The 22705-nt window shown below is 45.8% G+C and overlaps 4 protein-coding genes across 9 annotated transcripts; 2 read left to right on the top strand and 2 right to left on the bottom strand.

Annotated features, from left to right (window-relative positions):
• Positions 1-1442: 1442 nt before the first annotated feature.
• On the bottom strand, positions 1443-7833 carry LOC114794119 (fatty acid-binding protein, liver-like). Of its 4 annotated transcripts, none has more exons than XM_028986465.1 (8): positions 7649-7833; positions 7290-7483; positions 7125-7214; positions 6889-6935; positions 6600-6795; positions 6060-6148; positions 4107-5901; positions 1443-2474 (listed from the first exon to the last, which is right to left on the bottom strand). In XM_028986465.1, exons 1-5 carry the CDS (start codon positions 7821-7823, stop codon positions 6741-6743), a joined length of 561 nt encoding a protein of 186 aa, XP_028842298.1. In that variant the 5' UTR covers positions 7824-7833; the 3' UTR covers positions 1443-2474; positions 4107-5901; positions 6060-6148; positions 6600-6740. The 4 variants fall into 4 exon arrangements, with proteins under 4 accessions (XP_028842298.1, XP_028842299.1, XP_028842296.1 ...); XM_028986466.1 differs by having other exon boundaries at positions 7311-7483; XM_028986463.1 differs by having other exon boundaries at positions 7125-7483.
• Positions 1791-11240, top strand: retreg3 (reticulophagy regulator family member 3). Its single transcript, XM_028986462.1, has 9 exons — positions 1791-2477; positions 5449-5555; positions 5677-5707; positions 5783-5909; positions 6046-6130; positions 8141-8266; positions 8336-8415; positions 8508-8640; positions 8714-11240. Exons 1-9 carry the CDS (start codon positions 2272-2274, stop codon positions 9241-9243), a joined length of 1425 nt encoding a protein of 474 aa, XP_028842295.1. The 5' UTR covers positions 1791-2271; the 3' UTR covers positions 9244-11240.
• Positions 11241-12277: 1037 nt separating this feature from the next.
• psmc3ip (PSMC3 interacting protein) lies at positions 12278-14740 on the top strand. 2 transcript variants are annotated; one of them, XM_028987623.1, is made up of 8 exons: positions 12278-12418; positions 12494-12594; positions 13246-13335; positions 13491-13602; positions 13703-13848; positions 13939-13992; positions 14083-14142; positions 14237-14740. In XM_028987623.1, the coding sequence occupies exons 1-8, from the start codon at positions 12397-12399 to the stop codon at positions 14291-14293; spliced, it is 642 nt and encodes a 213-aa protein (XP_028843456.1). In that variant the 5' UTR covers positions 12278-12396; the 3' UTR covers positions 14294-14740. The 2 variants fall into 2 exon arrangements, with proteins under 2 accessions (XP_028843456.1, XP_028843455.1); XM_028987622.1 differs by having other exon boundaries at positions 13939-14005.
• On the bottom strand, positions 14568-22464 carry mlx (MAX dimerization protein MLX). 2 transcript variants are annotated; one of them, XM_028987620.1, is made up of 8 exons: positions 22345-22464; positions 18070-18109; positions 17834-17923; positions 17518-17627; positions 17330-17432; positions 16499-16598; positions 16207-16408; positions 14568-15213 (listed from the first exon to the last, which is right to left on the bottom strand). In XM_028987620.1, exons 1-8 carry the CDS (start codon positions 22384-22386, stop codon positions 15157-15159), a joined length of 744 nt encoding a protein of 247 aa, XP_028843453.1. In that variant the 5' UTR covers positions 22387-22464; the 3' UTR covers positions 14568-15156. The 2 variants fall into 2 exon arrangements, with proteins under 2 accessions (XP_028843453.1, XP_028843454.1); XM_028987621.1 differs by having other exon boundaries at positions 18070-18106; positions 22345-22448.
• Positions 22465-22705: the final 241 nt, after the last annotated feature.

Here is a 22705-nt window from a genome sequence, read left to right as displayed (position 1 = left end):
ATAAATATATATCTGTATATATGTACAAATTTACAAATTTAAACAGTTAACAATTTAACAGAATGACCCACAGTGAAATTTGTCCTCTGCATTTAACCCATCACCCTGAGTGAGCATTGGGCAGCCATGACAGGCGCCCGGGGAGCAGTGTGTGGGGACGGTGCTTTGCTCAGTGGCACCTCAGTGGCACCTTGGCAGATCGGGATTTGAACCAGCAACCTTCTGATTACAGGGGCGCTTCCTTAACTGCTAGGCCACCACTGCCCCTTCTGCAGTCCTCACCTGTCTCAGACTGAGAAATGCAGATTATGGAGTGGGAAAAAAAAGGATCACAAAGGGCCCCGTTCAAATGTTCAGGTGAAATGCATCCTGAACCACCCTGTTTTGACTGTGCACAGTAAAAGTTTTATAATGAAATAAGAGAGGAAATAAAATAGAACAGAAAATGGCAAAATAAGGAATTTAAGGAGAACATCATCCAGACTTCAGTCTATCATAGGCAGTGTAGACCACCCACTCCACAGGGTGGAAAATGATCTGAGAAGAAGTACCTTTAGCCACAGGATGACCATCTTAAGGCGCTCCAGTGACCGCCTTATTTCCATCCGCCATCTGCCATAGTGTCTCCTCCCTCAGACACTCACCGACAAAATAATCTGTGCAGTACTTCAGTTTATTTAAATTTCACCATGTACCAAATATTATGTAAAATACCGTATGCTGTCTTCTATATCATGCTTAACCTACTGTTTATATCTTATGTGCAATATTATAACTCGTCATATTAAAGTTATATGTTTACGCTGATTTAAATTTTATTTAAATTCATTTATTTAGTTTTTACTATTGTAATTATCCTACTCTATTGTTGCATTATTCTACTGCCCTGAGTCTCTCTGTGTCTGTGTGATATGGCATTCACCACACAAACAATTTCCTCCAGGAAAAATAAAGTTTTTCTAATTCGGTTTTTATGTTACATAACATAATTTGTTCTTACTCAAAAGTTTAATTGGAATCCCATTTCAACTACTGAGGTATTATGTAGCCAAACTGGGACATCAGGCATGCTAACAGAAATGTTGAAAACTTGAATCTGAATAAAGGGGGATCTTTCACACCAATCATGCTAACTCATCATGTTTTTATGGTAAATAAAGTACATTTTATTTGCATTTTACGATTAAAATGTCATATTTGTTAACATGCAAGAAAGGTATTTCAAGAACATTGGATTAACCCAAAACCAGCTCACAGTCAAATAAAAAAAGATTACATTTAGTGAGAAAACGTTCCTTGGTGAAACAATCATGGCATTAAAAACACCAATTTCACTTTTTAATCAGATAATTTATATAAACTTGAAAGGACAATGAAAACAAGTGTACATACAAAATACAGTTGACTTGTAAAAAAAAGTTCGTTTTTTTAACTGATGGTTGTGAACAACTTAAAAATATTAAATATATTTGAGCATTTTTTGACATTTTCATTAACAAAACACATAAGTCAGCCATCTATTCAGAGTTATTAGTATTTTATTAGTATTTTTCTGTCAGAACGCCCTTTCATGCGATTGTATGAGTTAACCTGAATGTCTATGCAGTTCAAATCAAATTGTCCCGCTAAGTCGCTGATCTGAGATCAGGTCACCCCCGCTTTCTCTGACGCTGTTAGCGTCATGAAATCTGATCCAGGATCTTGCCCGTCGTGAGCGTAGACGCCGCAGACGATTGGGCGGCACATGACACGGCATTCGTGATTGGTCAGAATGCCTCGCCAGAAGAGACGACGCTTCTGGTTGGACGGGCCGAGTCCTCGGAGGATATGGCTGTCGGTCGGGTTCGTTCGGAATTCGAGTCACGAAACCTGCGAGAGTCGCGGCGGTCGGTGTCGCGCCATGTTGGCGGCGCTCAGCTGTGAACCGTTTTCTTCGGACGCGCCGAGGGGAAGTCGCCGTCCGTGACGCCGGGCGAGTCTTCGCGGCTGAGCTGCTGCTGCTGTTGTTGTTTTTCCGTGACCCGATACTAATCTCCACAGCCCCGCCGCCCTCTGGCTTTACAGCCCGTCGGAGGACGAACAGGCGCTCGGTGGCCGGACTCGGGTCGGATGTGTCTTGCGATGAGGCTGCGATGATTACGGCGGCGGCCACGCGTTGCAGCCTGCTGGCTTCGTAACTTCTCCGTCTGGTTCTTCTTCTTCTTCTTCTTCTCTCCTTTCGACCACGTTTCGCCGCCGCTGTCCTCGGACTTTAATTCCACTTTCGGCCCCATGACCCACGCCGGCGGCTCGGCGGGCGCCCTGCGCAGCCGCCCGTGCTCCCAGGACCGCGACGCGCAGGTCCGGGCGGTCCGAGCGCGGCTCCAGGAGACGCTGGGGCCCTACGAGCGGCTGGCGACGTGCCTGCAGGCCGCCCTGGTGTGGGAGAGACCGCTGCACAGCCTGCTGCTCTACGCGGCCGTCAACGCGCTGTTCTGGTCAGTGCGACAACAATCATATATATTTATATGAAGATAATAATGTAGCAGACGAAGTTGTTAATATGGTTGTTGTCAGGGAAGAACAAAGTTCAGAATGACAAGTTTGGTGTCGGCAGGTAAGTGCCCCAGTAGATTAGGTGGTGGTAGCCTAGTGGGTAACCAGAAGACCCAGGTTCAAATCCCACTTACTACCATTGTGTCCCTGGGCAAGACACTTAAAGCGTCTCCGGGGGGGACTGTCCCTGTAACTGCTGATTGTAAGTCGCTCTGGATAAGGGCGTCTTGATAAATGCCGTAAATGTAGATCACCGGCGTTGTGGCCCAGTGGTGGATCGGACTATTTCCCCGACTCGGATTAAGCCCAAATCCCCCTTTTTTTAAAGGGCCATGGTGCCGTAAAATGAAATAGAAAGGGCTAATCATTTTACGCTGTAGCTTTTCTACGCATCTCACACAAGCAGGTAAGTAAAGACACAGTTAATGTCGTCCTGCCCTCTCGGCTCATACAATGTCAGCTTCAGATTGACTGCCAGAATGGCTGAACTGAAGTTTGGCCATGACTATTAAGAACAAAAGGTCTCAAAGTATTAAGAACAAACTGTTCTGTTGTGTTCCAGACTAAGTCGGCCTCTCTTTGTTTTCCGTCCACTTTAAAACAGTCACTTATATTGTGGCTCCTTATTAGGGCCCAGGCTCTTTTAGACAGAAGGGTTTTGGAGATTTTAGGGACACAGAACAGTGTGTGTTGCCCACTATACATCTACCAGTCTATCATTATAGTATACTGGGTGTTCATGCTTGGGCCCGTTATTGCTACTTTAATAAATCCCTTCACCTGGAATGAGTATGACTTGTATGGTCAATTGTTTTACATATACATTTACATATACAGCATTTATCAGACGCCCTTATCCAGAGCGACTTACAATCAGTAGTTACAGGGACAGTCTCCCTGGAGCAACTTGAGGTTAAGTGTCTTGCTCAGGGACACAATGGTAGTAAGCGGGATTTGAACCCAGGTCTTCTGGTTCACAGGCGAGTGTCTTACCCACTAGGCTACTACCACCCATTTTACTCCTGGAACTCCTTTGAGCCAATCATAATGGATTACAATATAGGTTTTACAAAAATGTTAGGAAATATCGATACAGCGACATATCGGCATATTTTATGTGCCGATATTGTATCAATACAGGGGCATCAAACATCAATATTTTAGTATGCCAATTTTGGCCAAAAGATGGTTCTGCTTTTCAGTGTGCGACTACAACCTCCACTCCTGTAGATGGCGCTGCACAGCTGGATACTTGCCATTTCAGGCAGAGCATTTTGTATTTCAGCAGTTTTTACATTTTCAGTGAACAATCACGGTATCTACAGTAACAGTATATCACAATATGTCGTATTGTGACCTGTGTATCGTGGTGCGTATCATATCGTGAGCTCCTTGCCAATACACAACTAAATGAACTAAATGACACTCTTAAAAGCATTAAGTAAAGCTGAAAGATTTAGGAGGGGGAATTAATTTAATTTTTAATCCAAATTTTAGGGCCCCCCTTTTTTTTTTTTTTTTATAAACTGGTGGTGAATATAGAGCAATTGAATCTGGGCTATGCCACTCACCGCTTGCTACCGGACACCGAGGTGGGCTACACCGGAAATAGATCCTTCTGCCTGCTGATGGTTTCATTCTTGTTGAGTCAGACCCTGCTGAACCTGCAAGGTTCCAGTACATAAATGCACAATCAACAGAACGTATTTGTTTTTTAATGTTCTTTAGCATCAGAGTTATGATTTTATATAATGGTATTTTGAAATTTGAGTAAACAGTTAACTGTCGAGGCTGGTCGAAGTTGAGGGCCAGTTGGAGGAGTTCAGGCATGCGGTCTTTATTGGATTATCCCAGCTGTCCTTCCGTTCTTGCTCCGCCCCAGTTCTCCTGCCCCCGTGTCCTCTGAAGCTAATTAGATCCGACTCCACCCCGTTCATCATCTGACCAGCGTGGGTATGATAAAGTCTGGTAAAGTCGGTCTCCTCCACGACTCTCAGACACAAATCCCGGTGCCAGGTGCCGACTCGCACCTCCCGCTGGTTTTTAAGCCAAAGCCAACGGGCAATAATGACCCCAGGGAGCTCTGGGTCGGCACAGTTCTTACCATTTCTCTCAGTCTGGTCACACGATTTTCACGTTATTTCTCGCACAGCATTAAAATCAGGATTCTGGTTTGGTTTTACTTGATTTTCCTCAAATTTCTGTCACTGTGAAGAGCACCTACCAGAACACATTACATTATCCAGAGCGCCTTACAATCAGTAGTGACGGGGACAGTCCCCCTGGACACACTGAGGGTTAAGTGTCCTGCTCAGGGACACAATGGTAGTACGTGGGGTTTGAACCTGGGTCTTCTGGTAGTTAGGTGAGTGTCTTACCGACTAGGCTACTAGCACTTCCAGATAAACCTGGAATGAGAGAGAATCATGTTCTGCATATAACGTCACCTGCCTTATTCAACTTGTGCAAATACTAGTGCATCAATTAAAAAATATTTGCCCAAAATAGAATTGCCAATTTGCAGATTACAGGTTTTATGCTGATAATTATGGCTGTTTGCTCATGTTTAGGGGCTGAAGGTTTAGCCGATTAACTATTTTTACGCCTAGATGCACCATCAGTCATGCAGAGTGGTGTGTAAAGTTGAATCGTAACTCTGATTCACCCCCGACTGGAAGCAGCTGTGTGAGATGTTCATGGTACCCGTGCCCAGACCTGTCACTCCCAGTGTCCTCTTTTGCACGAGTGCGCTTTCCCAGCCTGAGAAGCCGGGTGGCCCCGGGGTCAACAGACGGGTCCTCGTCACCTCTCACTGTCAAACTCAGTTGCCTTCGGAACGCAATGAATGGACTATTCAGCACTGGTTTGTTTGAAATGAGCTGGTGTGTGTAAAGGTCTCTGCCCGTTCTGCAGGTTCTTCGCCCTGTCGTCGCTGCGCCTGTTCTTCCTCCTCTTTTCAGGCCTGGCGCTGGCCGTGTGTGTCGACACCTGGCGAAACAAGATCTGGCCTGAGATCAAAGGTGCGTTGAGCCCCACCTTTTCAGTGCAAATTTTCTGATTTTGGATAATGGAATCGCATCCGTGAATAAATAAGAGCAGCCAGACTTCACCGCGCGTTTTGCCGTCTTTGCCTCTCCGCAGTGAAAAGACTGCACGACAGCGGGGCTGAAAGGTAAGGTGGGATTTCGTCATCAGTGTCAGGTCGCGGGGTGATGATGTCACTAACTGGGTGTCTTGGTCCCGTCAGCTGGGGCCTGGTTCAGCCTGGGACGCTGAGCGTGCCCGAGCTCTGCCAGCACATGGCCGAGGTGTGGGTTACGGCCACTTCCTGTGCGTCTGGGCTCATCCACTTCAAACAGCGAAGTCCTGGGAAGGTGGGCATTTTATTATTACCTGGGAATGTTTTTATCTATTTATTTATTTTAATGCTCTCCTTTCATTCTGCCTAAAACCATCATATTATCTGTTGTTTTTCTCTAATGAAATTGTTTTTTTTTTTTTTTTTTTCAGTTTTGTGTGCTGACCTCCGGAGTCTTCACGCTCTTGGCCATAGTGGGGCGCTACATCCCTGGAATTTTACTCTTCTACTCGTCTGGTGAGCCCTCCCCCCTGTCTTAAAATCCAAGATGGAAAAGTTCAGTTCCAGTGCAGTTTACTTGGTGGACTGAATGAGAGGAAATGTTAAACTTGTGTGTGTGTGTGTGTGTGTGTGTGTGTGTGTGTGTGTGTGTGTGTCAATTCCATTTTGGAAATGGCTAATTTCAGATTAGTCCAGAATTCCATTACCATAAGACATATCCATTTATCAGCTTTCCAAAGTGAGTAATGTGAAGAAGACTTTCATTGCAAATTGACCTTCCCCTGTGTTTAATAGTGGCTGAAGATTTGAAAACCATTTTTTGACCTAATAAGCTTTATTTAAGCTTAGGAAGTTCCATTATTAATCAAATGCTATAAAACCCCTTTTATTTTTCTAATTGTGGATGATCCTTCTCTGTATTTCCAGTTTACGTGTGTGTGTGTGTGTGTGTGTGTGTGTGTGTACTGTTCCATGTTTGTGTCACCTGGGATACTGTTGCTTGTTGACGGTCCCAACAGTCTTCCTCGTGCTGGATGAAGCAGTGGACAGCCTGCCTAGTGCAGCGTTAGCTGGTCTGATGGTCCATACGTCAACGCAGCTTTGCGACGTGACTAGTCTGGTGATTTCAGCCTCTGTTGTACCGATGTGCTTGGAACTCCACGTGCTTCCTGATCCACAGACTACAACGCGAACGCTTTTACCGTCATTTAGCTTTTATTGTCGAGTCATCAAGGACGGAAACGTTTTATGACTTTGATAAGGGAGCTTCTCACATTCTCCGGCTTCGCCTGGTGAGGGTCACAGATCCAGCAGTGAGGGTCTGAAAAGCCAGAGAGGAAGTAAAAAAATTGCAGAAGCAGCCCAGAACTTCCATTGGAGTGATATATCCATGTTTACAGAAATCGGGTGGTTTTAATTCTATCTAATGAATATAAAAGTTGTCACATTTGATGTCATTTCGATTTGAATTATTTTGGCTGAAATTGTGTGGCATCTCATGCGGACTGACCTCCACCATCTCGTCACCCAGGATTTCGCGCGTGTGGGTGAACTTCTCCGTCTCGCAGATCATCTTCCCCTCCTCCATCCTGCTCGTGCACTGTGGGTGTGGGAGTGTTACCACCACCGCAGACGTTTTGTGGTTAAACTTTGCATCATTTGAATGTCGTCTCACCGGGAACTTTTCTGGACCCACCTTGACCTTCTTTCCTTCCATGGTTGTGACCTGCACCTCCTTGCCCAGGGTGAGGGTGTTTGTTTGGGAGCGGATTGGCGTCTTCATGGTCACCTTAATGTCGTCCCCCTTCTGCTGGATCACGGTCACAGGTTTTACGTCTCGGATCATCCGGATAACTGCATCGGGAACAGCTTGGGATCCCCAGTGAAAACGAGATACAGTCGTTTTATCTTTATCCGATATTAGTCTTGTATCTGCTTAGTCGCACATTCGTTATGGATGCAAATCTGGTTAATTACCCGTGAAAACAAGTGCTTTTTTTAAATGGCATTTAATTATTTAATGGTTTTACTCACACACAGCTCTAAAAAATTCCTCCTGGTTCTCCTGGGTGTACATCTGCCACGATCCGTCGAAGGCCATGGTCCTCTGTTCCACGGCAGAGTCTCCCAACGTCGACCTTTCGGGCTTGGAAGTGTCTGGCGGGCGAGCGCGTCGCCGTTCCCCCGCGTTCAGCTTCCCCGTAGCCATGGTGGAGACTTGCTCTCCCTGTTGTAGACGAAGGCCGCTGTCTCTGGAGAACGTAGTCCACGCTCTGGACCACCGTGACGTGCGGGGAGCGGTCATGTGACGTGGTCTTATATCACAAGAGACAAGATTGTGTCATCAAAAGCACGTGAAATTTGTTCCATTTAGTTTGCGTCGAGGGAGAGAGATTAAACACTATATGCAAAACGGTGCTATCTGCTGGACGGAGGCCTTTCAGCGTTGTTTTATTTACAGGAAGTCCACATGGTTCAGTGATTTTAGCGAGTGCAGCGTATTAATTAATCTCCTTACTCTCTCAGTGCTGGCAGCTCTGCTGTTTCCGCTGGCCGCCTACCATCGCCTGTGGCAGCGGCTGGAGCCGGCCCTGCGGTGGCTGGACTTCAGCCCCCGGGGCTACATGATGTCCAAGCCCATCGACAACCAGTGTGAGTGTCCGGCCGCTTGCCCTCTGGACGGTTGGTTAAACGTGACCTTTTTGACCTCTCGTGTTCCAGTCCTGCGGAAGCCCATCGCGGGAGGGGCCGCGGCTGACTGCAGTGACAGCGAGGAGGAGCTCGCCGCCTTCTGTCCCACGGTAATTAGGAAGAGACGACTGTAGGTGGGACTGTTCCATCTTTGGTGACCTGTGGTGATCTCCTCTGTGTTCTGTTTTTCTCCTTTCTACAGTTTGATGAAGCCGTGGTTGCTAAGGAACTGGACATCTCTGACTCCGAGCACTCCGATGCCGAGGTCTCCTACACGGAGAATGGAACCTTCAATCTCTCCAGGGGTCAGACGCCCCTCACTGAGGGCTCTGAAGGTCAGACAACACCCTTGTTTATTAAAACGTTTTTCTTCTCGTTGGAGATTCCACCCGGTTGGTTTTTCCACAGACCTGGACAGGCACAGTGACCCAGAGGAGTCCTTCGCCTGTGACCTGCCCGACTTTCCCTCCATCAACCCAGACGCCACCCTGATGGAGGACGACGACGACCCCAGTTTGGGTCTGCCCAGCCTGGGCTCGGCGCGGCTGTCGGGCGTCCGGCGCTCCACCCTGCAGGAGCTGGAGTCGGGCCTGCTGGACTCGGACCCCGAGGAGGAGCTGGATCTGTCTCTGGGCGCGCTGCGGCAGGCCTCGGCCGACCTCAGCGGCCGGCTGGCGGGCGACATCGCCGCCGGGATGATCCACGCCGCGCTGGCCAGCGCCGTTCAGCCGCGAGTCAGGGACCACCGCGCTCGCGCCTACCGGCAACAGGACAGCTCCGAGCTGGACACCGATCTGGACGGAGAGGATTTCGAGATGCTGGACCAATCAGAGCTGAACCAGATGGATCCGTTTGGGGGGTCGGCAGGGGGCCGCGGGGGCGGGTCACACCAGCGGGACTCTGGCTTTCTGTCCAACCTGCTGGGCAAACCTCAGTAGAGACAGAACATGTCTTCCGCGACACCCCAACATGTGTGTGAGATGCAGAACTTTACCTGTGTGTGTGTGTGTGTGTGTGTGTGTGTGTGTGGACACAGTTGGACATCACTGTGAAATTTCTGATTCTGTTTACTTTTCTGTCATTATTTCACTCAGAATGAAGGTCCCAAATACAAAGCAACGTCTTAAAACAGTACCGTCACATGACCGCAGATTGCATGACCTGATTGATAGTTGCATTTCTGGAGAGCTCCTAATAAACCGAACTTTATTAAGGGGATCGAACCGGTTTCGCCGTCGTGGAAAAAAAGTCCACGTCCTTCGTGGGACCAAACGAAACATTCCTGCGTCCAGCCTTCCAAATCTGCACATGACAGCAATAACCTCGCCCACCCCGAGCTGTTCCAACCAAACTGTGAGCCCCGATACGCCGGCGGTGACAGGCGGTCACATGACTGTTCAATCGACTTCCTTTAAATCGCCACAAGGTGTTCTTTGAGATTTATGGGTTTCTTATGGCCGTTACATAAGAAACCCATAAATGGCCCCCCTTATGGCCCCTCTGTAGAGGTCCCCAGTCTTCCCAGTGTCAGTGTGTGTTTGTAAAGGACTGCGGTCAGTGCTGAGGCATATTTATCGTTTGTGCTTTGGATGGCGACCTGAGTGGCGCGCTCACTTGTTTTGTACCGTGTTGCTGCGACACCTTGTCAGTTGTTCTGAGACTGAAATGTTGCTGGATTTAGATTAGCCGAAGTAGAGGAAAAGGAAGCTGCGAGCTTGTAAGGAATGTGAGAAGTTTGGTCTTTTTCTTCAGCTGTGTTCTAAACGCTGATATTATTAAGGCGGGTCTTACCTCACAGCCACAGCAAAACTCCACACGTTCAAACCTTTACATTTGTGGTGTTGTGTTTATGAGAATTGCTGAGATGTTTGCAGAACTGTGTTTGTTTTTTTTTGTTCTTTTTATTAATTCTTTTAAATGGTCAATCTGCCTTCAGGCATTTATTTTTTTTTTCTTTCTAAAATCACATACGCACACACGTTCGTTCTTAGTGTGGTGTTCTGTTTTTCTTTTCGTAGCTGGTTTGCTGTGGGCTTTTTTTTTTTTTTTTTTTTTTTGCTGGTTTTAAATCGATGCATGAAGCTGTTTGACCCTGCTGAACCCCTTTGTTTAGTTGCACCACAGACATCATCATTTGGTCCTGTGAAGCATACTGGATGTTTAGGCACTATTTTAAAAAATTATTTATTATTTTAGAAATATTAATGTCCAACATTTATTTTGAGCTGTATCAGTTATATATTTGCCACCCAAAGAAAGCTTTGAGTCTGTTATTCAGAAAATGTAATTTGACCAAATAATGACCTTTTGCACCTTACAGCAGACTCTTATTAGAAATGAGGACGGTGAACAATGAGCCCGGTGCAAACCTCACAATTTTAGGACAAAATTGAAGCTCAGAAATTGGTCTTTTATGAAGAGCGCAGTGTTTTTCTTTTGTCCTTTGAATTATTATTATTTTTTTTTTAAATAACCGTTTCATAGCTGGAAAACCAATGCCAGTGTCCTTTTTGTTGCCCATTTACATTGAAGGCATAAAACGAGAGCACTCTGGAAAAAGGTCCTATAATGGACTTCAATTGAGCCACTTTATACCAGTTTAAAAAGCCCTTGTGTTGTAAAGAAAGTGATTTTGTTTTTCTTTTGTGTGTATAGTTTTATGCACAGTGTAGTTTATGGAACTGAAGAATGCCCCAGTTCAGTAGAAACGATTGACCTCAGGTCACAGTTTCAGAGTTTTCTGTTAAAAGGAGGTGTACGGGTTTTACCTGCATACATCCCTGCTGTGTTTTTAATTCAAATAAAAAAAATCTCTCATTATAAGAGTGCTGATTGAAAATTGTGTAAAGCAATGTGTAATTTCCTCTGTTTTACTCAGTTTTTTTTTTATATGTTTTGATGTGCAAAAATTAGTAAATGATTCATTCTGGATAAATTTTTTGTGTACTTCATTTTTCTTTTACTTCAGTGGTAAAAATGACTGTGTTAGGCTAGGCCAGGGGTGGGCAAACTTTTAAACTCAGGGGCCACATTGACTCGGGACCAGCACCAGATGCATACATGTCAGACATGAATATTAAAAAGGCAATGTTTACATTCACTTTTAGTGGGAACTGTGTTTCTTAAGAGAAAGGCTTGCTGAACTAAGAAAGAAAAAGGAAATGAGCGGGTTGGATGTAAATAGTTGAATTTTGCATGTTGAGATGTTTTATATGAGGTTAAACACAGTTTACGCATAATCTGACCGCTCATTTACCGCTCAAGTCAGTGTAAAAACCCACTTTCAGCTCCATCTGCGCCTATTGCACCACCTGGTGGAACGCCAGGCATTACAGGACTAATTCCAATGTGAGCATTCATAATTATGACTTTATTTTGCCAATTCTATACCAAGCTTCATTGTGCTGGATTAAAAAGACCAACGAGCCGGATGTAGTTTGTCCACCAAACTTGACTTGGACATGTTGAGAACGGGTCTGCTGCTTTTTGTTCGTTCACGTTAATGAGCATCTTCTAATGAAGTGGAGTCATTGGTGAGCTGTTGGCGGCTATCAGCATCACCAAAGGAGCAGTGTGAAGGTACCTGGCGGTCTGGGATTCGGTCCAGCTACCTTCTGATTACGACAGCTATGCAATGGTGCCTGAAGCAAATATACCTGAAGAAATATTTCCAGTTTGCTATTAAATATGTTTATTCTATGCCCTCATGCATTCATTTTATTTCATATAATTGACTGATCCAATGGATCCATCTATAATATAATAGTTGTATGGAGTGTATCTTTCTAAATAAAACACAAGCAACATGGTTTATTATTAAATTGACCACCATCAGCACTGGTAAAGGTGGTTTGTCACGTCGCAGGTGTGGTTTTTTTACGGTATTCCCTTTCTATGGTAACAATCCGCATCTAAAATGACTTGTTTTGGCCCCGTCGGCCTTCCATAGGCCCAGCACCGGCTACCCAGAATGCAGCGCGGCGCGCGAATCTCGAGAGTTGCGGGGGATCCGCTGGGTCCCGCGGCGTGAACCGGTCCCCAAACAAGACGTTTTCTTCGAAGAAGAAGAAGAAGAAGAAGAACAAAGGAAGATGAGCAAGAAAGACGCGTCGGGTCCGTAAAAGGACGTCCGTCCGCTCCGTGTCCAGGACGATTTAACGTAATGGAGTCGTTGTGTTTTTCCTGCAGCCGCCGGCCTCGTCCTCTCCTACCTGAACGAGAAGAACAGACCCTACAGCGCCCAGGATGTCTTCTGCAACCTGCAGAAGCAGCACGGCCTCGGGAAAGCGGTAGGCCTGTTGGTTCGGGGTCAGGAGATTCGTCCCGAGGCTACGATCATGTCACGATATATCGCACGTATTGCGGTATTCTACGGTTCGCTGAAAATGTGAAAATTCGGTCTGTCGCGTTTTGTGAGATGCCAAGCAGTACCTACAGCGCCACCTGCAGGAGGCGCACGCTGACTCATCGCTGTGGAGTAAATCGATATTTGATGTCCCTGTATCGATTACGTAAAATAGTGCGATAAACTGTATTGATATTTTCGAACACTCCCAGCTTCGGTCTCCTATTCCCCTCGTACAGGGTGGTAGTAGCCTAGCGGGTAACACACTCGCCTGTGAACCAGAAGACCCCGGTTCAAGTCCCACTAACTTCCACTGTGTCCCTGAGTGTGTCCAGTGGGGGACAACTGATTGTAAGTCAGTCTGGATAAGGGCGTCTGGTAAATGCTGTGTGTATATACATATATACATGAAACATTATTTAAATACACGTTATACTGTGACAATAAACCGGTCTTGACTCTAATACAAACTACGTAAAGATGACCGAAACGTCAAACTCGTCTGCCTGGACGGAAAGACAGAAGGGCGCAGTGATCCACTGAAAGCTGGCCAAGGTTCGGGTTGATCTAGGATTTGATGTCCTCTGACGTGCAGGCAGTGGTCAAAGCTGTGGAGCATCTCTCCCAGGAGGGGAAGATCAGGGAGAAGCTGTACGGCAAGCAGAAGATCTACTTTGCAGACCAGGTCGGTTCCGTTTGGTTTGGCCGCTGACATTTGCACTTCAGCAGATTGGAAACTTTTTTTTTTTTTTTTTTTTTTACAACTTTGTTGAAATAGAACCCGTGCTTTTGAGCGCGTATAAGTGTGTATAATCGGCACTACGTCGTGTCCGCCCGCAGGCCCAGTTCGCGGACGTCGGCGACGCCGACCTGAAGGCCATGGACGGCCGCATCTCGGAGCTGAGCGGCCAGCTGCAGACGCTCGCGCAGGCCTGCAGGCAGCTGGATGCGGGTAATGAACACGCGGGCCGCGGGCGGCTTGCCGAAAGTGACCGGTAATCACGCGGGCTCTTCTCTCGCGGGCTCTTCTCTCGCGGGCTCTTCTCTCGCAGACGTGAAGGAGCTGAACAGGTCCCTCACCACGCAGGAGATGGCCGTGGAGATAACGGAGCTCAGGAAAGAGTGCGACGGCTGCCAGGCGCGCCTGCAGAAGATCAAGTCTGCCGCAAATCACGTCACTCCAGAGGAGACGGAAAAGGTCTTATTCGTTTCAAACACGAGTCAGTAGTGAACCTCTACTTTTTTTTTTTTTTTTTTTAAGTTGACCTCTGACCTCTCTGTCCACCAGGTTTTGAAGGAGAGGAACACGTATGTGAAAGAGTGGAGGAAAAGAAAACGGCTGGTACCCACATACTGTATAACTCACTCTAAATTGAACCTATTGTCCTCTTTTTTTTTAGATAATTTAAATAAATTACATTTGTTCATTTAGGTGTCCGACATGATTGGATCCATTTTGGAGGGCTATCCCAAGAGCAAGAAGCAGTTTTTGGTAAGTAACGTAAGAATCGGCCCGTTACGTAAATTTAAAAAGGTTTTATTAGGATGAATCACGCTCTCCTGCTCCCGACCCCCGTTTCTGTCAGGAGGAGGCTGGTGTCGAGACGGACGAGGACTGCAAAGTGACCCTGCCTGACCTCTGACCCCACAGGCTGCTGTTCGCTGCCATGGAAGCCGACGACTGACCCCAAATCAGTTCTGGCCAGCGGGCCCGGTACAGATGGCGCATGTGTGTGTGTAAAAAGTCGACGCTGCGCACACGTTCTGTTGAATAGTTTATTTCAGTTTGCAAAATGTATGCGTACAAAATTTCCTCCAGCATTTCAAACTTTTAAATCGCATGCGGTCGGTATTCCCGGCGCATGTCTGTGCCGCAGCAGTTCCTCGTCTGAGGGTTATTTCAGTGTTGCTACATTCTTTTGCCAGTCGCTGAAGGCCTTAAAGAGTATTTTTTTTTTTTTTTGTCCTTAAAGGCACAGTAGAAAATGTGTTAAAAATCATTATATTAAAAAAGGACTTGTCCTTTGTCCTTTTGCTAATTATATGTTAATTCTATGTGGCTCTCTTTTGGACATAAATTGGGGAGAGGACATGACTTTTATTCTGGGTGGTTTCTGCAGACATTTAAAATATACACACACAAAATATACAGCTTGATCACTACATAAATCAACGCTGTGTTGACAACTCAAGCTTTGAAAATACGTAGGCATAAAAGGTTTTTACGAATCCAGATAAACAGGCTACCAATGCTGAAGCTATGAAACGTCACATGGGCCAAAAAACAAGAAAAAAAAGAATATATCCCATGGCATGGGTCTAAGATTATGGTAAGAATTTTTAATCACCGCTGCTCCTTCGGGACCCAGAAACGTAGTCAGCAGAGCAGTTAAAGCTGGAACCTGGATAAACCACGTGTAGAACAGAAATGGGGTCGCGTCCTTCCTGCTGAGAGCAGAGCTGTGAAAACAGGCTGAGTGGGTGGGACCACCACCCTGATGCTGCATCAGTACAGCTGCGTGTTGAGCTGACGGAGGACCTCAAGCACAAACTCTTTTAGGGTCTGGAATAGAAGAAACAGAAACGTGCATAACAACCCTGTTCTCATGCAGCATGCCATCATTTTCTATATATATATATATATATATATATATATATACACACACACACACACACACACACACGTATATGTGTAGGTATGTATATGTATACACACACATTTGGGGAAGCAGCAATGCCAACATCAAAGCACTAAACAGACGTCTCATTGAGTCTTTGTGGCCTGACATCAGGTTACAACAGACCTTCCTAATCCGGGTTCGAATCCCAAATCATCAAGGCACCGTCCAGTGAAGAGACCAGCAGATAAATCCTGGTTCCTGGCAACTGCTGAACGAGGACTCGCCAGAAACGAACCAGAGGGTCACCACAGCCGCCACCACCGTAACAACTACAGCGTCAGGGATTCTCGAATGGACCAGCAGCATCATAACCATGACACTGGACTACACTCTGGACTTCTCCACCTCTAAAACTTTTTCTCTTATTGTGACAAACCATCACCAACCCGGCACTGACACCACTTGCAGGCTCACTCTACCCTGTATCTCTCCTTCCCAACGTTTCTTCCTTTCTTTTTTTCTCTCTCCGAGAGTTTTTCCTTGTGTGCAGCAGGGTCGAGTGTGTTGTGTGTCAACTGTGGGGCCTGTCAAAGCCCATTGAGACATACTGTATGTGATTATGGGCTAAATAAGAAATAAATGTTTTTGTCCCCACACACTGCTCCTTGGGTGCCTGTCATGGCTGCCCACTAAAAAGTTATGGTTAAATGCAGAGACCACATTCTGTTGGGTCACAACGACAAAGGTTTTACTCTCATTGTGATTAAAAAGCTGCCATATGTAGTACATATATACTGGAAATGTTTTTACATACAAATGAAGTGGATTTTGATGAAAGGATATTCCAATCATGCAACACCAGCCTAATATTTAGTCATTCATGATGGAAGGTAAAAGAGCGAGACGGAGAGAGATGATGAGGGTGGGTTCGGTACCTGGGGCTTGCAGTGCTCCTCAATCCAGCTGAAGACGCAGGCGGACAGCTCCTGGAAGCTGCTGAAGGACACCGAGGCGCTGAAGGACTGGAACAGGGAGTCCATGATGCTCTGAAAGACGCTGAACTTCACCTGGTCCGACACGTGATCCTCGCCCTGCTGCGGGTTGCTCTGGTGGGCTTTTACGATGTGCTCATAATTCCTGTCATTCACATTTTTACATTTATACATCCCAGTGTGCTTTCAAATATGGTGACAAGTTGGATTTTTCTTATTTTTCTTATATTCATACGTCTTCATGATCTTCAACGCCATCACCTCCTTCCTCAGCGTGGAAACCTCCTCCTCCTGTTTCCTCTTCTCCTTGTGCAAGAACTGAATGTAGTCAATGGCTACAACCACACACACAAAAAAAAAGAAAACCGCTTTAGCTGAACTGTATTTTGGACACCCGCAATGTGGACGCTGCTTGTAGGTTGGAAATGACTCAACACTACGGGGCTAGTTTCCTGTTCGTAGGTAAAGATTAGTGAAAGTCAACTTCGCCAATCTTGTCTGGTCACTGTCATTCTGTTGCACTGTACAGTTCTGCCACTAAAACAAATTCCTTGTATGTGTAAACGTACCTGGCAACAAAGCTTAATTCTGATTCTGATTCACCGTCATCTCACCATATACAAGCACACAGAGAGACGAGATTGAGAAGCTTTGCCCATTCACGGAAGAGACAATGTGCAAAAAGACACGATGCAAATGGAAATAACACACGACAGAAGAACATTACAAAGGACACTGTACACCGACCCATAATATAAAGCAGAATGAGGCAAACCAGGTGGACAAGTAGCAGCAATATCATAATATATCTGTCTATGGGTATATTTAGTATATATATAGTGTATACAGTATATAATCTAAAAACAATATAATAGTGATATTATTAATCATACTATCATATGTCATATCAAAAAAATTATAAATAATATTTTAGTCTAGTTGTAGACTGTGTTTAGTGGGACCAATTGAAATAAATAAATTAATAAATAATTACTATGCCCACCAATTCAAATGGATGGACCTGATAGTTGTGTATGTACTTTAAGTGTGCGTGGTGTGTTCTCACTTTTCTGCAACACTGTGGCTTTGCTCATCTTCTGAGTTCCCATGGCAAACTCAGACGGCTGCTGGCAGGTGGGCACTATGGACTGCAGGTCATCGTACCCTTTCTGACGGACGCAAACGCACATAATATGAACAGATATGGAAGATATGCAAGTAATAACACACACACATATTCCTGTTCTGACTAGCCTTTATGGCGTCTCTGCGTTTCTGTTCAGCTTGCGTGTGCGCCTGCCTCCTCCGGTCTTTGTACGACTCCTTATAGGTGGGCTCATGTCTGTAGTCACTGTCTTCATCATCTGAAAAGGACCAAGGGGAAAAAATGAACAAAGTTCCGGACGGTTCTTAAGTGTTAAAAACATTAAAGACAATCAAAGTCATGCCCTTTTCTTTAAAAAGGAGAAGAGAAAAAGCCTTTGGAAGATGAAGAGAGACAATGATCCAAAAAAAATGGGTTTTATAAACCATGATGCAACAAGTCAAGTATGAAGACAGGACATCTTGCCTGTGTTGGGCACGGAGGAGGCGCTGGTGGAGCCGATGCTGTTGGCCCGGGAGACGACAGTCCCTTTGCGGACGCATTCAGCCAGGAAGTCTGAGGACACAGAAAAAAAAAAACATTTTATCCTTGATAACATATATGCTATAAACATTTTAAGGTTGGTGAATTCTGGCCAGAAAAAAAAAAAAAAAACCACACCCACTGCTTACATGCTAACCAAGTGTCCTGGATTTACTCACTGTGCTCAAAGCCGTTGTCGCTGAAGGACGCCTCTACCTGCTGGGTCATGGTGAACAGGGCAGCCGCCGAGAAATTAGAACACACACAAGGCATTTGTGAAAAATGGCACTCTCTCTCGCTCGCTCTCACTCACTCACTCTCTCACCTCCCCACCTACAAACACTCCAATCATGTAAAAGGTACTGTACGGTTGTCAAAAATTGATTCTCAGATACAAATCAACGCTACAATTTTGTATAGATACTTAAATGCCAGTTTTGCGCCTGCCTGTTAATGCAAATCTCCGGCAGACTAAAACAATTTTGAACAGGCATTGTGGGCAGCCCCTCGCTCGGCTACCTGGAGGACCCGATGTTTACGCGAGAGACTAACTTTAAATATGGCAGCGGGCGAAAGCAGCTCCGGCGTTAATTCGGCAGCACCAAGCTTGCTAGAAAAAGTAAAACAAGACTATGGAAGAATCTCGGACGATCACTCCGAAATTATACGTGAGTTACGAGAGGGGAATACAGTTGATGTTCAAACGTAATATGAATATTTTTATAAGTAAGGTAACTGTAAAATTGCCTATGTTTTCCCTCCTGTCTGCATATTTTACAATCATGTCATTTCAAAACAAATGTATTTTCCACTTTTGCAGCATGAGAACTAAGGAGTGCCTTTTTTTTTTGTTTGGCTCAAAAACTTAAAATACATTTCTTTCATTTTTTTACATTTCAGTATCATGAAAGGCCTACTGTAGAGATCCAGTTAGTAAATGTAAAACCGTATTAGATCCAGTTAGTGAATGTTTCATGCTTATTTCATCATCATCATCGAAGAGACGTTTCAGAAGGCGCATCTTAAAGTCCACTATTGCATCATGCATTCGGCCAATCGACGGAAACCCACATCCCTTCCTAGATAGTGGTGTAGATCCCAACGCTGGAGTAGGAACTAAATGAGTTCCCTAAAAAAAGCAAATGATTTCTAGTTCAACAAAAAAGGGCGAACTTCCACCAATCATTCACAGAACTGCAAAACACTTCCTAAGAAAGAGATGCAAATCATGTGAGGCACCCGTAAACTCAACATCATCCATATTGATACCGTCATTTAGGGTCGGACAGCGTTCATCTAGCAATGTGCGACTGAACGGCTGACTTCCAGTTTCCATGAGTAGAGGTTAAAAAAAAAAAAAAGACTTGAGAAGGACTATGTGGAATCATATAATCACGGGTGGACAAAGTTGGTCTTTTTAATCTGGCCCGCTGAAGATTGGTATAGAATTATGACTTCTCTTATTTGAACTCGTTCTGTAAGGCCTGAACCTGATGGGTTTTTACACTGACTTGCATAGGCCTAGCGGTTAAGGAAGCGGTCCCGCAATCAGAAGGTTCCCGATCCGCCAAGGTGTCACTGAGCAAAACACCGTCCCCACACACTGCTCCCCGGGCGTCTGTCATGGCTGCCCACTGCTCACCAAGGGTGATGGTTAAAAGCAGAGGACACATTTTGTTGTGTGTGCTGTGCTGTGTATCACAATGGCAATCACTTCGCTTTCACTAAATGAGCAGGCAGGTCATGCGTCTCGACCAGCGAGATTGTTGTGAGGAGGTGCGGAGTTGAAACGGACTCGAGCCTCTGGCGATTATGTCTTGGTGGCACCTTCTGGGGTGTGGAACAACTTTGACCATCATGTTAATAAATGTGTAAATTAAATATTCTTGACGAGGTAAAAGAGCTGTGTGCATGCGCCCATTTGAATAATGTTGCGAACTTTTGAACACCTGGAATAAGAGATTTATATTTGTACAAGACAGTAGTCAAGTACGCCCATTTTTTACTTAATCACATACCACTAGCATGGCTGCTCAGGCATTTACATTTACAGCATTTATCAGACGCCCTTATGCAGAGCGACTTACAATCAGTAGTTACAGGGACGATCCCCCCCTGGAGACACTCAGGGTTAAGGGTCTTGCTCAGGGACACGATGGTAGTAAGTGGGGTTTGAACCTGGGTCTTCTGGTTCATAGGCGAGTGTAATACCCACTACTACCACCCTAGCTATGAGCTACTCATGCGTATCCGTGCACAGTTGCACATATGTATGTACGTACAGCCGCGGCCCATATACTGCATTCTTTTTGCCGGTTTTTGTGCAATCAAAAATGCACAGTATGAACGCAAGTATATCAGCACAAACATCAACTTTTGTGCTGATACATGTGCATCCGTACCATGCGTTGTAATCTGTAATACTCCTTACCACCAGGGGTCAGTGTCAATGACGCAAACCAAAGACAAGAATGAATACCTGCATCTTAAAACAGTCATCTGTTGAGTGCGGATCTCGCAACGCTGCCCCTGTACAATTACGCAGGTATTGCATCCAAATCCGTTCCGTTAATTATTGATGCGATGGTTGCAGGATACAGACCTGGTGAACTGCATGTACATTTCTGCCGCCTACGCCAAACCGTGCTTAACGCCCGTGTAACACACACCTCAGCATGCAACATTCAGCTATTTCCATCCAACCCGCTCGTTTCCTTTTCCTCCTTAGTTCAGCAGGGCCTTCCTCCGAAGCGAAAGCTGAAATCGACATTTACTGCGGGTTCCCACGTACTGCGAATACTTGTGAATACAATGTGAACTAGTTCTAATGTGCAATAACATGTAACCCAAACATACTATATATAATAAACACTGTAAATAAAACGCACCTCCTTTCTAGCTGGTCTACGTCTATGTTAAAAAAAAAAAAAAATTTAAGTGAAGTGATTGTCACTTGTGATACACAGCAGCACAGCACACGGTGCACACAGTGAAATTTGTGGGCAGCCATGACAGGTTCCCGAGGAGCAGTGTGTGGGGACGGTGCTTTGCTCAGTGGCACCTTGGCGGATCGGGATTCGAACCGGCAACCTTCTGACTACGGGGCCGGTTCCTTAAACACTAGGTGCCCAATCAGACCTCTACAACTAATACAAAATGCAGCAGCACCTCCCCAAATTCTCCCACACCATCCCTCTGCTACGTTCCCTCCACTGGCTCCCAGTAGCTGCACGCATCACATTCAAAATACTGATGCTGGCCTACAAAGCCAAACATGGAGTAGCACCATCCTACCTCACAGCCCTTATTACACCTCACACTGCACCTCGTATACTCCGAGCCTCCAGTACTGCTCGCCTGGTCCCTCCATCTCTGAAGGTAAAAGGAAGACGCTCATCTAGACTCTTCTCCATCTTGGCCCCTCGGTGGTGGAAGGAGCTTCTCGAGGTCAGAACATCTCAGTCACTGAGCACTTTCAAACGGCAGCTCAAGACCTTCCTCTTTAAAGATTATTTAGATTAATTTATAACCTTCTTATTGTCTGACTGAATAAAAAGATTGTATTCATGGTTGGGGGTCCTAGTGAACCAGAACTGATAACTTCATCCATGGTAACACGGAAGCACGTTGTAAGTCGCTCTGGATAAGGGCGTCTGCCAAATGCTTTTAAATTAAAATGTAAAAGCACTCATGTATTCTTCCCATACGTACATAGCTGTCACTGTCACTTCACTTTGTACTGCCTGGCCCTTATTGTAGTCTTTCTATATTCTTGCTCGATTTACTACATTCATGTCCGCACCGAAGCAGCTGCTTTAAACCTCACTGTACATGCGTGTAGTGACAACAAAAGTTATTCTATTCCACACGTGGTCGGCCTAGCGGGCAAGGAAGCGGACCGGTTCGAATCCCCGAAGCGCCACTGAGCCAAAGCACCGTCCCAACACACCGCTCGCCAAGGGTGATGGTCAGGAGTTCCACAGTGACACTCGCTCCACCCCCACGTCACCCGTGCGACACGTTTTAAAAGGCAGCGCGGCCCCTGAACGTTAAAAGCTCGCCCGGCCCGGCTCCACAACGCTTAACCTTCGCGTGATGAACAAATTATTCCCTCCAGCAGACCCTGCAGAGCAAGTCGCGGGGTTAAATAACGCCGCGCACAGCCTCGGGGTTTCCAAAAAGATCGTAATTAACTGGTAATTATCCAGAGAAACGAGTAACACGTGTTTAAAATATATCTATAAAAAAAAAAGTTTAATCTGGGACAAAGGAACGTTGTGTTTGTTAGCCCGTTAGCTCATTAGCTCTTTTTTTTTCTTTGTTTTTCACCAGAACATAAACAGAAACCGGATGACCGTCCGCCCGACGACAACTCCAACCCGAGTTCCACTCCGGGCCGGACCGTCGGCCGGTTTGGCGGAGTTTAACTAGTTAGTTTGCGCACTTTAACTCACTCGGCTCCACGGATCCTCCGGCGAGGCGCTTTTCTCCGTCATGTTGTTGCCGCACGGCCGGCGCAAGGCATGCCGGGAGGCGGACGAGCAGAATCCCTCTGTCGCCCCCTGGCGGACAGAGCGGGGAACTGCCGCCTGACCCCAGTCGCGGCGGTATCGCGACAACGTGCACGCCATGATCGTCACAATAAAGCTGAACGATGTCGTCTGATTGTACTTTATGGCTTCATGTTTGAACAGGACAATAAAGGAAACATTTGGCAAAAAATATTGATTCTACTATAACACCGGTAGCTTGACATAACAAACAGTGTATGTGGTGATATGTTTTATACTCTTGGCTGTAATATTTATACGCTTT

This window comes from Denticeps clupeoides, chromosome 7 (assembly GCF_900700375.1).
Source record: "Denticeps clupeoides chromosome 7, fDenClu1.1, whole genome shotgun sequence".
In the NCBI taxonomy this organism is placed as follows: domain Eukaryota; kingdom Metazoa; phylum Chordata; class Actinopteri; order Clupeiformes; family Denticipitidae; genus Denticeps; species Denticeps clupeoides.
The sequence above is the reverse complement of the archived record's forward strand: the minus strand, read 5'-3'. Positions and strand labels throughout refer to the sequence as shown.